Source organism: Electrophorus electricus, chromosome 8, assembly GCF_013358815.1.
Source record: "Electrophorus electricus isolate fEleEle1 chromosome 8, fEleEle1.pri, whole genome shotgun sequence".
Classification (NCBI taxonomy): Eukaryota; Metazoa; Chordata; class Actinopteri; order Gymnotiformes; family Gymnotidae; genus Electrophorus; species Electrophorus electricus.
This window is the reverse complement of record NC_049542.1, coordinates 465,754-483,253: the sequence shown is the minus strand read 5'-3', so window position 1 is coordinate 483,253 and position 17,500 is coordinate 465,754. Positions and strand designations below refer to the sequence as shown.

The following is a 17,500-nucleotide window of genomic DNA, read 5'->3' as shown; positions in this document are numbered from 1 at the left end:
ATGGAGGCTATGGAGATAATGGCTCTGTCTCCCTCAGATATTGGTGAGCAGGGGAGGAGTCTCTCGGAGGGGAGGACCCCATGGAGGACCTCTAAGCTGGAAGAGAGTGGTTTGGGAGGAACGTTTGCTCGCTGGGATGAAGATCATCTACCCAGGTGAGTAGTGTGTGACCATGTGTGACGCCCAGGTGAGCGGTGAGGTCACACTGTGTGACCGTGTGTGACACCCAGGTACAGAAGCAACTCAAGTCATTTATTAACATTCCTGTAATTACCTTAAATTAAATATTCTTTTGTTTTAGGTACCTGCTTTTATATACACATATTTTTAATAATGACTTTATGAATGATTTTGTGTTGCGTGCCTGTGTTTTTTGTGTATGTGTGTGGTAGCTCTCTGGTTGTAGAGAACGTGGCGAGGGTCAGTGTGTGTGAGTTGGAGGTTGATGCTGTGGCTGCAGACGTTCTGAACCGACTGGAGATACAGAGTAAGAATCTCAGTACTCTGTTCTAGCCATCCTGGCTAGCCACTGTAGCCATTAGCCAACTGAGCTAACTATGAATACTTGAATGAACCACTCGGCTCACAGTAACCAGGTTTAGTAAAGCTCTCCAAAAAGCTCGGGCATTTACCGTGTGTGTGTGTGTGTGTGTGTGTGTGTGTGTGTGTGTGTGTGTGTGTGTGTGTAGATCAGATCGGCAGGAATCCTGGACTCCAGGCTCTCTGGGAGGATGAGAAGCAGCGACGAAGACAGAGGAACCAGAGCTCCCAGATAGACCCCCCTCAGACACAGGGTAAGGAGAGCCAGAGCTCCCAGAGAGACCCCCCTCAGACACAGGGTGAGGAGAGCCAGAGCTCCCAGAGAGACCCCCCTCAGACACAGGGTGAGGAGAGCCAGAGCTCCCAGAGAGACCCCCCTCAGACACAGGGTGAGGAGAGCCAGAGCTCCTAAAGAGACCCTCCTCAGACACAGGGTGAGGAGAGCCAGAGCTTCCGGAGAGAGACCCCCCTCAGACACAGGGTGAGGAGAGCCAGAGCTTCCGGAGAGACCCCCCCCTCAGACACAGGGTGAAGAGAGCCAGAGCTCCCAGAGAGACACCCCTCAGGCATAGGGTGTGGAGAGCCAGAGCTCTCAGAGAGAACCCCCTCAGACACAGGGTGAGGAGAGCCAGAGCTCCCAGAGAGACACCCCTCAGGCACAGGGTGAGGAGAGCCAGAGCTCCCAGACACCCCCGCTGTGGGGTAGTGTTGGTGACCGCTCGATGGTCTCCGCCCGGTTTTGTTTGAGCGTGTCTGCTGTGTTTCAGATCGGCCCTGTGTGGAGTGCGTGGAGAGTGAGCGCGTCTTTATGAAGAGGGTTAAAGAGATACTGAAGGAAAACCAGTTTGATGTGTAAGAACCACTACCACCACCACTCACCACCTACACCCCTACCACTACACACCAGCACCACCTACACCACTACCACTACACACCACCACCACTCACCACCTACACCCCTACCACTACACACCACTACCACCCAGCACCACCTACACCCCTACCACATAGCACCACCTACACCCCTAACACTACACACCACCACCACCACCCACCACCTACACCCCTACCACTACACACCACCACCACCCAGCACCACCTACACCCCTACCACTACACACCACCCAGCACCACCTACACCCCTACCACTACACACCACCCAGCACCACCTACACCCCTACCACTACACACCACCACCACCGAGCACCACCTACACTCCTAACACTACACACCACCACCTACACCCCTAACACTACACACCACCACCACTCACCACCTACACAACTACCACTACACACTACCACCATCTACTCCACCATCACCACGACCCAGCACTACCTACACCGCTACTACTACACACCACCACCATCCCCACTTGCACCCTTACAATTACACACCACCACTCACCACCTACACCCCTACCACCTGTGTTCCAGAGGGAACAGTATCCACTGTCTGTATTTCTTAGTGCTGCTGTTGCTGTGTTTGTGAACTGTTGTTTTTCTCATCAGGACACAGAGTGGTTCTGTAGATGATGATGAGTATGATGAAGATGACTATGAGTTTCCTGAACTCTCACTGCACCCTGATGTTCTGAGCCCTGACGACCTGCCCAGGGTCCCTGCCAGCCAGGTGCAGGTGCACAAAGCCACGCCTCCAGGTGTGTGTGGGGTTGTGTGTGGGATCTCATGCTTGCTGAGGGTGGTTAGTTGTGTGTTAGCAGGGTTACTGTGATGCTGGGAGGATCAGCACGCGTGTTTAGGAAACACCGGCTCACCGGTTCACCCACTCACCTGTTTGTGCTCAGTCTGAGCCATGCCTGATGGATTTCTCTGCCTGAGTGAATGCAGCCCACATTCTCTCATGCTGGCGCGTCTTCTGTGTCTTAGTGTACATGTGTCCTGCTGTACACACACACACAATCAGTGCTCGACATCAGTGATGTTAATGATGTCTGAAGTCATTCCATCTCTCTCTCTCTCTCTCTCTCTCTCCCCATGCCATTCCAGACAACAAAAGACCCCATGGCACAGATACAGAAGTGGCTATCGTGGACGAGGAGGTCATTCTGAACTTGTTGGAGAGCAGTCAGACGTTCCTGCCCAAGTCTCAGAGATCCTCCCAACCCCTCGTACTCGGTGCGTAGTCACGTTCACTGTAAAACACCTTCACCATGGCCATGCAGTAGTGTCCGTGTTTGGTCAGTCGCCTTTCTCTCTGCCTGCAGACATCAGCCAGGACCAGCAGATGGCGGACTTGCTCCAGGGGCTGGCAGATCACAGTTTTCAGGCAGATTTGGCCAGAGGTGCTTCCGGCCGACAGATGTCAGGGGGCGCCACCTGCCCCTACAACAGTGATGAGGAGGAGGCGGTGCCTGACCTTGAGAAAGAGGAGGCGGAGCTAAGCCTGATGATGTCACAAAGATGGGACAGTGACATTCCTGAACTGTCAGCCAGGTAACGATTACTGAAGTGTCCTTTTAGAATCTTAATTCTGTGTGTTTTCCGTGTTTTTGGACATTATTTCTTTGGTGTTAAATTGCAGCTCGGCTGATTGAGTCTGTCAGTTTAATTGTGAGAGTGCAAGTGTACTAGTCTCATGTATTCCACATGTAATCTAATTAAATTGCTGATTCATTTATTTTAGTATGTCTGATTTTAAAATCTGTGTCTGGGAGAGCAAGAACAGGTTTTTTATGACATAAAAGCCAAATAAGATTTGAGCAGCTGACTGAGGAGAAACAGTTCAGCACTGAGACTTGGAGTCTAATACTTTTTAAACCTCATGAGTATTTTGGGCAGTTGTGGACAATTACAGGCAGTCCTGTAAAATTCAGACTAATTGTCAGTCTGTCCTGCAGATTTATTCAGGTGCAGTGTGTTTGTGTGTTTATTTGTAATGCCTTTGTTTTGTTTTGCTCCTGAGGGACACCAGCGAAAGCTCTGCAGAAGAGCAGCTCAACTCCTCAGATGAAGAGATGGACTGGACTGCAAACCGTGACCTCTCTGCTGAACTCTCCATTCCACAGCTGGATGGGGCTGCAGACGAGAACAGCGGTGTGCACTGACACTAGGCTCCCTCATGCTGCCTTACGGAGTGCAGTAGTTTGTGGAGGTTTTGTTTTTTTTTGATGTTTGTTAAACTTTTTATGCCTTCTCCTTCAGATTCATCGTTAGCTGATAACAGATCCCGAGCTCACTCATCTCTTATGGCAAGTGATAAGATTTTGGGCAGGAGAAAGCATTTCCAGAGCGATCACATTCAGCGCAACGCTCCATCCTCGGCTAAAGTTCTTCTGGAGTGCAAACATCCCGAACACAGACTGTCCCTCTCACTCGACAAGGAAGAAGCAGCTGACAAACACTTTCCTGCTAAAACTCAGGATGGTAGTGACCACTTAACAGGGTTTAAAGTGATCAAAGAGATCCCCTATATTCCACCGGTCAAGCACCCGATCCCGTGCAGTATGGCAAATGTGTCTCTGATTGGTGCTGACAAAGTGGGCGGGCACCCACTGTACACTAATGAGAGCAAAGCTCTTGGTTTGAGCCAGCCAGATCCCGACAACTTGAGCTTTGGAAACTCAAAACTTGCTCAGAGCCGGAAAAAATACCATAGCATCAAAAACGTGGAGAAGAATCCCACGTCCGTCTTACAGAACCACAGGAGCCTCTCGCTGCATTACTCTGAACTTAGGAGCTGTTCTCCCAAAGCCGAGCAGGACTTGAGTCAGAAGGTGTCCAGGAGCCCCATGGTGAGGGGGTTTGAACAGGCACCAAGCCCAGCAGAGAACATCAAGCTCCTGGCACCTCACCAGGGTGAAATGGGCAAGTGCAGTGAGGAGGGTGACATTGGCGAACTTAAGATCAGGTATGAGGACTACCAGGAAAATAAAACCGAAAGGACCATAATAGCCCAGCAGGAGGCGCACTACCAGTTCTTCCCCAGTGTTATCCTCTCAAACTGCCTCTCAAGGCCAGTGAAAAAACAGGTGGGCAGCAAGACCGTCGTCGATGGCTGTTGCAGCCTGGACAGTCCAGAGCAACGACGGTCAAGGCTGAAGTTGAGCAAAAAGAGGAACATTACAGCAGGTCAAAAGAGGACACCTGTAACAGAAAATCCCCAAACCCCAAACAGTGAACCCCTCACACACTGTCCCTCACCAGCTCACCCAAAGAAGGAAACTGATAAAGTTGTAGTAGAAACATCAGACACTGCAAACTCTGATCCAGCTGTGGACAGAGTTTCTGCTCAGGGTTCTGTTGAGGACAGATTAACGGACCTACCTGCTTGCACCAAGGTAACAAGTTTGCCAGGCAGTAAGTACACTTTACGCACAAAACGTAAAATTATGAACTATGACAGCGAAGATGGGGACCAGTCAGGTCCTCGTTCTTTCAAACAAGCCCTGGTACGTCGAGACAGCCTCAAGGAACACTGTGTCCTTACTGGGAGTCAAAAAAAGAGGAAGCTGTCTAAAAAAGAGCCACCAATCATCATCAAATACATCATAATCAACAGGTTCAAAGGTCAGAAGAACATGCTGGTGAAGATGGCCAAGGTCAGGGGCGATGAACCGCATGTGGTCCTGACACCAGAGAAGCTGGAGCAATACAACAAACTGGCACCTCTGAAAAGTTTCTGGCCCAAAGTCCCTCAGTCAACGGCAGTCAAATACCCTCTTCCAGATCCAAAGGTGAAGAAACACCCCAAACGTAAGGGCAAGGTGAGTCCACCATCAGGCAAGGTCAGTGGCACCACAAAACCCAAGTGTATACAGGGCAGCAAGATCAGAAGGACTAAAAAGGTTAAAAGAGTGTTGGCTTTGCCAAAGCTTCCAGCTTCATGGCCTTGCTATAGTGACCTCACAGATGATTTCTGCAGGGACTATTCTGACGTGATGGTGGAGTTGGGTTATCTCTCTGAGAGGGCACCTAGTCCTGCTGATTCAACCCCACCTCGATGTTGGTCTCCTACTGACCCCCTTTTAGAGTCAAACTGTAATGATCACTTGATAAACCCTTATAGTGATCCTTGCCTTGGCTCACCATATGAAGGACTGTCCACCAACCTTTTGGGCAGAAGCGTTCGTGGCAGAAACCGGACAGCCAGACCAAGGAAGATATCTGATGTTGCTCTAAAAAGAAAAACTAAGCCCGTTAGTAAGCCAGTCGAGGAGGATTCTTCTGGGGACATGCGAACAAAAAACGGTCGTAGAAATTCAAGGAGACGAAAGAAAGACACTGAGAGTAGGGAAGTACCTGATATTGGTGATGGTACAGCCACATCTCAGAAAAAAAGGAGATGCCGAAAGAAGAAGCAGGTCAAGGAGTCTCAGAGCTCCACCATGGCAGGAGAGTCAGTGAACACTTCTCAGTTTTTGTATCCAGCTGATGACCTCCCACCCACGCAAACCTCATCTGAAAATTTGACTCCCTACCAGCGTCCAGATTCCTGCCAAAAGAATCTTCAGTCCACACTGTCCACAGCTAAGTCTGAGGAGTGTGAGTCTAACTGTGGGGATACACAAGAGTCTCGGTGTTCTCAGAATGCTGCTAGCCAGTTTGTAAAATCTCTAAACAGTGTTGTCTCCCCAGCTACAAACACAATGTCATATCCATGTTCAGTCATAACATACAGTAGGTCCAGTGCGAGTCAAGATGGAAATGTTTCCCCGAATCCATACGACTTTAAATCTGAACCCACTGGTGCAGAGCAGAGCCCTAAAGCTATACAGCTTTCACATGCAACACCAAAGATATCTGCAAATCCCAGACGTCGAGCATGCAAAAAGAAAGAAAATGTAGAAAAGGCAAGCACTGAGTTTACATCATCTGTAAATGTCATAACAGATGCACTATACAAAGATCTAGCTGAACACCATTCTGTGCCAAAGAACGAAGAGAAGTTGTCTCATCCTTCTGGTATTGCTGTGTTGAAGGAACTTCTCCAGAAAAGACAGTTAAAAGTGTCCCAGTGCTCTCTGGGAGACACTGTTGTATCAGAGAGTACCTGTGCCTCTAAGACTGCTTCTAATGGTACCAAACCTAAAAGGGCATCTACCACAAGAAAGCCCAGGATCCGAAGATCTCAGGTGCCAAAAGAGACAAAGCCAAGAAGTAGAAAAGGAAAGATCGGCAAAACAGATGAGACGGTTAAGATGGAGCCTCCTCTCTCAGATGGGAGTCCTGTGTTTCTGTCTGATCCTGGTTTTGACAGTTGCTACTCCATTGAAGATAGTTTATCTCCTGAAGTTCCGCATAATTACACCTTTGATATCAACGCCATTGGCCAAGCAGACTTCTGCAGTCTGTATTCCACGAACAGATTTGTTTTAACTGACAAGAACTTGCCTCAGAAGTTCCTCAGCGATGTCAAGCACGAGACCATATCCACTGTGGATCTGCAAAACCAGCAAGAAAAGTTACCTGGCCTCGGGGAGACCTCCACACGTGAATCAGAGTGGAAGAAACCCAGGCCCCTGGGCACTGAGCTCTTTGACAAGTCTTCTGGTGGAAATAGGGAAGGTTTTCCCAGCGAGTTTCCGCTCTCTTTGCTGGGCTCTGAGAAGATTTTGAGAAGCAAAGAGTTGAATAAAATTCACAGCAGCCACTTTCAAGACTTTCACTGTGAAAAAAGCGACCTGTTACTGAGTCCTGACCCTTTTTTGCCTCTCACCTCGGTCTCTTTTGCTGACAATGGCGTGTCCCCAACAAGGGATCTGCTGGACTGCACTGATGTATTTACGTCAACAACTCCCAGCAGTTCCCCGCGGTCTGTCAGCTCTCTGTCCCAGCTGAGGAATGGTAGTCAGGTTCAGAAGAGCGCAGGAGCTCGTATACTGAAGCCTCTCATGTCCCCTCCTAACCGGGAGGAGATCCTCCCCACCCTGCTGGAACTGGAGCTATCGGAGGCCAAATACCAGGAACCTTTCTGCAGCGACCCCTCCGATGCACCTCTAAAACCCAGGTAAGAGTGTAAAGTTGATTCAACCTCATTTTGTTGGACATGTTAGGTTGAAAAGCTTTCTGAATCTTGTTGAGCTGTTTTTTAAAAATATTGTTCATGTGCAAAATTAGCTTCATACTTTCTTGATGTTTTCACACAGAGAAATAGCTGGCCGTAAACTGACGCTGGAGACAAGGCTTGCAAAAGATCTGCCCGAGTTCAGTGGGGATTTAGCTCAAGATGGACTGCAGTTCTGGAAAACTGCGTTTTCAGCCATGACGTGCCCAGCGTCTTCACCCTGCCACGGTGCAGAGCCCGCAAAATTTGCCAACGACCACACAGAGCAGAGTCCGTCCCCTGGCAGCAATCGGGCAATAATCCTGCTGCCCTGTAAAAGTGCACCAAGCCGGGAGCGAGTGCAGCTTTGGCTACACGCAAAGAGACAGTACGAGTGTCTTCAGAAAGAAAGGCAAAGAACTGGAACGCAGACTTCAGTGAAGATGGAGGCAAGCACACCTCAGCACCCAGAGGGCGCGTGGCCACGGCAGGAGCGTCTGGAAAAGCAGGACGCAGCGTCTGAAAGAGTGTCGGCGCTGCAAACTGTCCGGAGGAAAGAGCTGAACTTATCTGTTCCCATATCGCCAACAGTGCGGATGACATGTGAGAGTAGTCCACAGGACGTGAAGTGCGTCTCAGACGCTGAAACCAGAGGACAAGAAAAAAGAGGCGGGGACTTCCTCAAATGGGCCACTCCTCCAGACTCACCGGGTCTGCCCCCATGGCAGGAGAGTCCCGGTCACGCCCACCAGGGCGGATCACCCTCTCCCAGGCCAGTAGGACCCACCAGCCATTCCTGTGAGTCACCAAAGCTCCTCAGCCCCTCCCCGTTTCCCAGGAAGCCACTGGATGGAGAGAGCGCTGGCACCTGGGTGCTCCACAGCACCCCTGTCTGTAGCAGGGGCAGCAGAGGTGACCGTGATCTCCACTACAGCCCTCCTGCAACAGAAGGTAGTGACTGTTCTCTCGCCCACGATAATGATTACATATACATAATATATTTTAATATTTATAACGATTATGTATACATGTAGTGACAATATAATGGTTATATATAATAATGAATATTTATATTTATATAAATATGCAGCTCTGGAAAAAATGAGACCACTACAAAATTATCAGTTTCTTTAGTTTAACAATTGATGGGTATTCCAGATAAAAAATATTGTATTTTAGAGCATATGAAAATGACTAATGGTCAAAATGACAAAACACTTACAGAAATTTCAGACCACAAATAATGCAAAGAAAACAAGCTCATATTCATTTATAAACAACACAGTACTAATATTTCAATTTAAGATGAGTCAAGAAATCAATATTTGGTGGAATAACCCTGATTTTTAATCACAGCTTTCATGCGAAATGCTTTCCACCAGTCTTTCACATTGCTGTTGGGTAACTTTGTTACTCCTGGCACAGAAATTCCAGGAGCTCAGCTTTGTTTGATGTCTTGTGACCCCCAGATCATCACCAATCCTGCACCAAGTTTCAGTGGGTGCGAGACACTCTGGCTTGTAGGCCTCTCCAGGTCTCTGTCTAACCATTACACCACCAGGTGTTGGACAAAGCTGAAAATTGCACTCTTCAGAGAAGATGACCTTATTCCAGTCCTCTATGGCCCAATACTTATGGTCTTTTGCAAACTTCAGTCTGGCTCTTCTTTGCTTCTCATTGATGGGCTTTCTTCTAGCTTTGCACGACTTCAGCCTTGCCTCCAGAAGCCTGTTTTGAACCGTCCTCGCTGTGCAATTCACCCCAACTGCTGCATGCCATTTGTTTTTGTAGTTCACTTGACATCATTTTATGGTTAAGTGACATTCAAATGAGGTGGCGATCATCACGGTCGGTAGAGAGTCGTTTTCGACCTCTGCCAGTCTGTAGCTGTTGTTGTTCCATCTGTTTGCTGCTTGACCTTGTTCTTATGAACCGCAGTTTTTGAAATTTTCAAGATGGAAGCAACCTGACACTCACTGTATCCCTCTGCCATTAAAGCTACAATTGAACCCTTCTTTTCAACTCTTTTGGCATGGTCTGTAGCTGTATTATGACTACACTTACTTTTTGGGTAGTCCTAGCATGGCTTTTCCCATCCAGCTGGTTCTATAACAAGTGAATAGTGATGACAACAGCAGTGGTTTTTGTACTGTTGCTCCTTAGAGCAGGATTTTGTTAAGATGATCACCTATTCAGCATCTCATTAAGTAGAATAAGGTTTGTCTGTGAAGGAATTCAACAAACACTTGAATGGAATGGCTGCAGTACATGTGGAGATACTGATTTAAGAAAAACTTGGAGTGGTTTCATCTTTTTCTGGAGCTGTGTGTGTGTGTATATATCACACACAGTGATATAGTGATTATATTATCACAATATGTATATAATGATTGTATATATAGTGTATATAGTGATAATAGAGTGGTGTGTGTGTGTGTGTGTGTGTGTGTGTGTGTGTGTGTGTATATATATATAGTGATGACGTGTGTATGCACTGTCACCTTTAATGTGACACGTTCATCAGACAATTGTTTGTTGTTGCTTTGTTGTCATTGTATGAAATCACCGCTTAACACCAGGTTCATCTACTTGAACTTTAACCCTGCAAACTTTTCCTTTGGATTCATAGGCCAATAGAAAATGAGATGGCGTAGCTATGGTGCTCTCAGCAGGCGGGGCTATGGCACGCTCGCTCTCTCTCTCAGTGGGCGGGGCTCTGGTGCGCGCTCTTTCAGTGGGCGGGGCTATGGCACTCTCAGTAGTTGTAGTTTAAAAAGATGTGCTGGAGAACTTCACAGGTCTGTTGGATGAGTACAGCAGGGGCCACTTTGGAGATCTGTGATTGGCAGGTGAACCTGCCAATGTAAAGGCTGCATTTTTCTACTATTCTGACCGTTTGGATCTTTGGTGTGTAGATGTGGAGTCCAGCTCTCTGAAAGTCCAGCAGCGGAGGAGCAGTAACATGCATGCGTTACGGAGAGTCTTGCTGACCACACAGATGAAGGTCAGCAGAGTCAGCGCACCCTTCACCTGCCTGACCATGTAGAACCCTCACGCAGTAACACACACAGGACACACGCTCCTGCAGCACGCAGTAACACACACACACACACACACACACACACACACACACACACACACACACACATACACACACACACACACACACACACACACACACACACACACACACACACACAGGACTGATCCCCACACACGCTCCTGCAGCACACAGTAACACACACACGCACAGGACTGATCCCCACACACGCTCCTGCAGCACGCAGTAACACACACACACACACACACACACACACAGGACTGATCCCAACACGCGCTCCTGCAGCACGCAGTAACACACACACACACACACACACACACACACACACACACACACACACACACAGGACTGATCCCCACACACGCTTCTGCAGCACGCAGTAACACACAGGACTAATCCCCACACAATCCTGCAGCACACAGTAACACACACACACACACACACACACACACACACACACACACACACACAGGACTGATCCCCGCACACGCTCCTGCAGCAAGCAGTAACACACACACATACACACAGGACTGATCTCCCCCACACACTCCTGGAGTAAGTTTACGTTCGCATCAGCTACAAGATGGTTCAGTGAAATCCAACAGAGAATGAGGTCCTGATTGAGATGCAACACACAGCAGACTACATCCTACAGACTACATCCTATAGACTACATCTTGTTCTGCTCCTAAACTCTGATTTGTTATTGTGAAACTTTCTCACTAATTGTAGAATCAGTTTGCTGGTCTCGACCAACCCAAGAGGGACAACTCTCAGATTGAGGGCACGTCCATCTCCAACTCCTACGGCTTTAAAGTCAGCATGCAGGACCTACAGGAGGCAAAAGCACTGCACGAGGTGAGAAACTCCATGTGGAACATTAGGGTTAGGGTCAACGCTAGGGTTAGGGTTAGGGTCAACATTAGGGATAGGGTCAACGCTAGGATTAGGGTCAATGCTAAGGTTAGGGTTAGGGTCAATGCTAGGGTTAGGGTTAGGGTCAACGCTAGGATTAGGGTCAATGCTAGGGTTAGGGTTAGGGTCAATGCTAGGGTTAGGGTCAACGCTAGGGTTAGGGTTGGGGTCAAAGCTAGGGTTAAGGTTAGGGTCAAAGCTAGGGTTAAGGTTAGGGTCAATGCTAGGGTTAGGGTCAATGCTAGGGTTAGGATTAGGGTCAACGCTAGGGTTAGGCTTAGGGTCAACGCTAGGGTTAGGCTTAGGGTCAACGCTAGGCTTAGGGTCAACGCTAGGTTTAGGGTCAATGCTAGGGTTAGGGTCAACGCTAGGGTTAGTGTTAGGGTCAACGCTAGGATTAGGGTCAGGGTCAATGCTAGGGTTAGGATTAGGGTCAATGCTAGGGTTAGGGTTAGGGTCAATGTTAGGGTTAGGGTCAATGCTAGGGTTAGGGTTAGGGTCAACGCTAGGGTTAAGGTTAGGGTCAAAGCTAGGGTTAAGGTTAGGGTCAACACTAGGGTTAGGGTCAATGCTAGGGTTAGGGTTAGGGTCAATGCTAGGGTTAGGCTTAGGGTCAACGCTAGGTTTAGGGTTGGGGTTTGAGTTACACACACTGCTGGGTTTGATGTGTACAGCATCAGTGTTTGATGATCGGTGTAGTGCTGTCATGAGGAGTAACGCTGTCATATTCTAATGTTGATGTTAGTGCTCTGTGCTTGGACTCTTTTCACTTGCGTCTGTTGAACTGTGAGTTGACATGGGGTGTGAAGTAAGTGGGACGAGGTCAAAGGTGACCCTTCCTGCCTGGCCTTCCCCAGGTGCAGCATCTCACAGTGATGAGTATGGAAGTGCATGCTCGCTCGCGCTGTGACCTGGAGCCTGACCCTGAGTTCGACCCCGTATGTGCCTTGTTCTACTGCCTCACCTCGGACGGGCAGCTCCCCGGGTCCAGTAGCACCCAGCTGACGGGCGCCGTGGTCATCGACAAGGACGGCCACTCTTCAGCGCACGGTAAGAGCCCATGAGAAAGTGTGTGTGAGCGTAGATGTGTGTGTGCACGAGAGTCAGCGTCTGATGACACACCCGTGAAGTCGGAGTCTGACTACAGCGCACACTTCATGGTTTTGTGATTGTCACGGCGGTGCCGTGTAGAGCGTTTGGACGCTGCAGTCCCCTGTGTGTGTGTGTGTGTGTGTGTGTGTGTGTGTGTGTGTGTGTGTGTGTGGACGCTGACCGCAGTCCCCTGTGTGTCCTCGTGTTGCAGGCTCAGCCAGCACAGTGCCCCTGCTGGTCAGGTCTGGTGTGGCAGGTCTGCAGGTTAGTTATGCTACGGAGGAGAAGGAGCTGTTTGAGGAAGTCTGCACCCTCATGAGAAGGTAAAAACACACCTTCATACCCTCACCACATGCAGCGTGGCTGCATTCTGATCAGTCCATCCTCTCTGCAGGTATGACCCGGACATCCTCGTGGGCTACGAGGTCCAGATGCGCTCCTGGGGTTACTTGCTGCAGCGGGCCGCGGCGCTGGGTGTGGACCTGTGTCAGCAGCTGTCCCGGGTACCAGGTAGTAGGCGCTACACCTGGCCACATCTCCATCTAGGGCCCCATGAGCCAAGCGTCAAATAGAAACGAAACTGAGTTTGTACGGCAGTGAGGGGCGGGGCTTGGCATGGCAATGAGGAGCGGGGCTTGGTGGTTTCTGGGTAATGTAGTGAATGTGCGTGTTCCGTCCCCAGGAGACGCGAAGGAGAATCGGTGTAGTGCAGATAAAGACGAGTATGGCGCCGACACCATGAGTGAGATCCACATTGTGGGCCGGATCACCATCAACCTGTGGAGGGTCATGAAAACAGAGGTACGGAGAGTCCAGCCTGGGGTCAGGGGTCAGCAGGAGTTAGATGAGCTCCACTGAAGAGAAGGTGACAAAAAAATAACATTTTATAGTAGCACTTTTTCTATACTGTAACTCAAGGGTTACAAGGTGCTTTACAGGAACTGTGAATAAAACAATAATATTGGGGTGTGCGTGCGTGCATGTGTGTGCGTGCGTGTGTCTTACAGGCTGCTCTGAATAACTACAGCTTTGAGAATGTGGCGTTTCACCTGCTTCACCAGCGGTTTCCGGTCTACACGGCGCGAACGCTGTCGGACTGGTTCGACCACGCCACGCACCTGTACAGGTGTGCTCCCTTCCTCCATATGCTGTGTGTGTTGTGAAGCAGGCGTGACACATGTGTGTTGTTTGACACGCGTGTGCCAGGTGGAGGATGGTGGACTACTACGTGAGTCGTGTGTGCGGCATCACTCAGCTGCTCCAGCAGCAGGATGTCGTGGGCCGAACCAGCGAACTGGCACGCGTGTTTGGGATCCAGTTCTACCACGTCCTCACCAGAGGCTCACAGGTCAGCGCCGCTAACCCGCCCTAACCCGCCCTAATCCTCTCAGACCCAAGTTCAAGCTTGTGCAGGGTTTTAGCTACAGGTGTGTGTGTGTGTGTGTGTGTGTGTGTGTGTGTACGCAGTACCGTGTGGAGTCCATGATGCTACGCATTGCTAAGCCACTGAACTACGTGGCGGTGACGCCCAGCACACAGCAGCGCGCACAGCAGAGGGCACCCCAGTGTGTCCCCCTGATCATGGAGCCGGAGTCCCGCTTCTACAGCAACTCTGTGGTGGTGCTGGACTTCCAGTCACTCTACCCCTCCGTCATCATCGCCTACAACTACTGCTTCTCCACCTGCCTGGGACGGGTGGAGAGTCTCGGAACGTGAGTGCCACACACAAGCTGATGTCTGACCACCACCAGCTCTACCACCCCCAACCACTGCCCCATCTCCACCTCTACCACCCCCAGCCACTGCCCCATCTCCACCTCTACCACCCCCAGCCACTGCCCCATCTCCATCTCTTTCAAACCCAACCACTGCCCCATCTCCACCTCTACCACCCCCAGCCACTGCCCCATCTCCACCTCTACCACCCCCAGCCACTGCCCCATCTCCACCTCTACCAACCCCAACCACTGCCCCATCTCCACCTCTACCACCTCAACCACTGCCTCATCTCCACCTCTACCAACCCCAACCACTGCCCCATCTCCACCTCTACCACCCCCAGCCACTGCCCCATCTCCACCTCTACCACCCCCAGCCACTGCCCCATCTCCACCTCTACCACCCCCAGCCACTGCCCCATCTCCACCTCTACCAACCCCAACCACTGCCCCATCTCCACCTCTACCAACCCCAACCACTGCCCCATCTCCACCTCTACCACCTCAACCACTGCCTCATCTCCACCTCTACCAACCCCAACCACTGCCCCATCTCCACCTCTACCAACCCCAACCACTGCCCCATCTCCACCTCTAACACCCCCATTGGTCTATAAAAACCAACCATAATATACACATTCCTCATTGTAGATTTCATACTCAAAATTCTTCTCCTCTCTTGCTTTTTCATTCTCTCTCTCTCTCTCTCTCTCCCCGTCCCCCTCTCTCTCCCTCTCTCTCTCTCTCTCTCTTCCTCCCCCAGGTCTGATGAGTTTCGTTTTGGTTGTACATCTCTCCGTGTTTCTCCGGACCTCCTCTTCCAGCTCCGTAATGACATCACAGTCTCTCCTAACGGTGTAGCCTTCGTTAAGGTAGGCGGGGCTTGGTTCATCAGCAACGATTAGTAGTGGCCCGTTTTGTTAAGGTGGGCAGGGCTTAGTTGGTACACACATTTGTTCAGTACACACGGGTTTCAGTTACTACTTATGTTTTTGTTTGCCTGTATGCATGTGTGTGTGTGTCCGTGTGTGTGTGCGCACGCGTGCGTGCTGTGTGGGTAGCCGTGTGTGCGTCAGGGCGTGCTGCCCCGTATGCTGGAGGAGATACTACAGACGCGTGTGATGGTGAAGGCGTCTCTGAAGGCAGCCCAGGGTGATGGACCCCTGCGCCGTCTGCTCCACGCCCGACAGCTCGCCCTCAAACTCATCGCCAATGTCACCTTCGGATACACCTCCGCCAACTTCTCCGGACGCATGCCCAGTGTGGAGGTGAGGCTCGCCGTCGCTGTGTGTGTGTGTGTGTGTGTGTGTGTGTGTGTGTGCATGTGTTCTGCTAACATCTGTATTGTGCAGCTAGGGGACAGTATAATACACAAGGCGAGGGAAACGTTGGAGAGAGCCATCAGACTGGTTAATGACACCCGGAAATGGGGCGCACGCGTAGTGTACGGAGACACAGACAGGTGAGGACACGCCACACACTCACCACAGAACAACGGGAGCACCCTCCTCTCTCTCTGCTGGTACACAGCATGCTTTCTCTTCATCTTTTTCCCACCTTTTTTTTTGTTTTCTTTCCTTAGTTTTTGTTTCTTGTTGTTTGATTTTGCTTTGTGTGGGTGTGGTGAGCAACTCTTCCTGGTCGCCATGGTGCCCAGAGGGGAAGTGTCTGCAGGTGTAGATGGTGGTAGAGGAGTGCAGTTTGGTTGTAGGGGACATGGTAGGGACAGGAGGGTGTCTTTTCTGTGTCTAGAATGAACAGTTCAATCGTTTTGTTTCTAGATAGCGTTGATCGTCCAAAGTTGGGTATGAGTCTTGGTTCCTCTCAAGGTTTCTTCCTCGTGCTCTAGGGAGTTTTTCCTCACCTCGGCTCGCTCACTGGGGGCTTGGACTCAGACATTTGTAAGGCTGCTTTGTGACAATTAACTTGTAAAAGACGCTAGATAAATAAATCTTGAATTTGCTACCATTTCTGATGTCGTAGGCTGTGGCGTCATTATTCATTAATGAATCATCTTTAGTGTGACTCACACTGTCCAACATACCAGCATTTATAAAAGACGATGTCCCTGAACTGCCTCGTCGTGTCTTTTATGAGGCACGTTTTTATCATTTTTGAAAGATAATGCGACTGATCTTAATGTCGCATTTAAATTCAAACTCTGTCATTTAAATGACATGGTGGCTGCTACAACGGAAGTGTTGAAGTGCTTTGGGTGTAGAGGGGAAGGGCACCTTGAACCTTTAAATCAGTTTTGGAGGTTGGAGACAAGCACGCGCGCACACAAACTCTCTCTCTCTCTCTCTCTCACACACACACACACACACACACACACACACACACACACACTAATGGCTAACCTCTCTGAGCGTTCTCATAGATGTGTTTTTGAACATTGTGAACAAATTCTCTCTCTCTCTCTCCCCAGTATGTTCGTCTTGTTAAAGGGCACTACTAAAGAACAAGCCTTCAGGATCGGTCGTGAGATTGCTGAGGCTGTAACTGCCACCAACCCCAAACCAGTCACACTGAAGTTTGAGAAGGTACAGTCTGATGAGGAAGGTGATGATGGTGTAGTAATCATGAGAATAAACATGATAATGTTGAGTTTTTGAGTGCTGTGCTGGTACATGGTGCACATGTGTTAGTGCTAGTAATTAACATTAGTTAATAGTGTGTGTGTGCGCGCGTGCGTGCAGGTGTACCTGCCGTGTGTGTTACAGACTAAGAAGCGTTATGTGGGTTACATGTATGAGTCTGAGGATCAAAAGGAGCCTGTGTTCGATGCTAAAGGCATCGAGACCGTGCGCCGGGACGGCTGCCCCGCTGTTGCCAAGGTAACCAGCCTTCTACAATCTGTCTAGCCCTCTGGTACGCTGACCCCGCCCACTGTCGTAGCTGTCAATCCACCCAGCCCCTCTTCAGGACACAGGCACTGTCTACAACCTCTGTGTTTGCGTGTGTGTGTGCGTGTGTGTCTCAGATCCTGGAGCGCTCCTTGAAGCTGCTCTTTGACACACGTGACATCAGTGTGGTGAGGCGTTACGTGCAGAGACAGTGTGTGAAGGTCCTGGAGGCCAAAGCCAGTGTGCAGGACCTGACCTTTGCTAAGGAGTACCGCGGCAGCGCCTCCTACAGGCCTGGAGCCTGCATCCCCGCCCTGGAGCTC

At 50.0% G+C, this 17,500-nt stretch overlaps 1 protein-coding gene across 1 annotated transcript in view; it reads left to right on the top strand.

Annotated features, from left to right (window-relative positions):
- The window catches only part of rev3l (REV3 like, DNA directed polymerase zeta catalytic subunit), a 28,254-nt gene that overhangs the window by 8,707 nt on the left and 2,047 nt on the right, over positions 1-17,500 (top strand). Inside the window, exons 5-29 of the mRNA XM_035528984.1 lie at positions 38-155; positions 393-487; positions 690-794; positions 1,308-1,392; positions 2,052-2,200; positions 2,550-2,678; positions 2,768-2,996; positions 3,466-3,596; positions 3,705-7,509; positions 7,649-8,496; positions 10,461-10,549; positions 11,339-11,464; positions 12,379-12,571; positions 12,825-12,936; positions 13,008-13,123; positions 13,296-13,414; positions 13,621-13,739; positions 13,820-13,961; positions 14,081-14,325; positions 15,095-15,203; positions 15,393-15,599; positions 15,684-15,793; positions 16,760-16,874; positions 17,031-17,168; positions 17,315-17,500. The exon at positions 17,315-17,500 is cut by the window's right edge and continues 5 nt beyond it. Coding sequence (XP_035384877.1) covers positions 38-155; positions 393-487; positions 690-794; positions 1,308-1,392; positions 2,052-2,200; positions 2,550-2,678; positions 2,768-2,996; positions 3,466-3,596; positions 3,705-7,509; positions 7,649-8,496; positions 10,461-10,549; positions 11,339-11,464; positions 12,379-12,571; positions 12,825-12,936; positions 13,008-13,123; positions 13,296-13,414; positions 13,621-13,739; positions 13,820-13,961; positions 14,081-14,325; positions 15,095-15,203; positions 15,393-15,599; positions 15,684-15,793; positions 16,760-16,874; positions 17,031-17,168; positions 17,315-17,500 — 7,820 coding nt within the window. The remainder of the gene's footprint in view (positions 1-37; positions 156-392; positions 488-689; positions 795-1,307; positions 1,393-2,051; positions 2,201-2,549; positions 2,679-2,767; positions 2,997-3,465; positions 3,597-3,704; positions 7,510-7,648; positions 8,497-10,460; positions 10,550-11,338; positions 11,465-12,378; positions 12,572-12,824; positions 12,937-13,007; positions 13,124-13,295; positions 13,415-13,620; positions 13,740-13,819; positions 13,962-14,080; positions 14,326-15,094; positions 15,204-15,392; positions 15,600-15,683; positions 15,794-16,759; positions 16,875-17,030; positions 17,169-17,314) is intronic.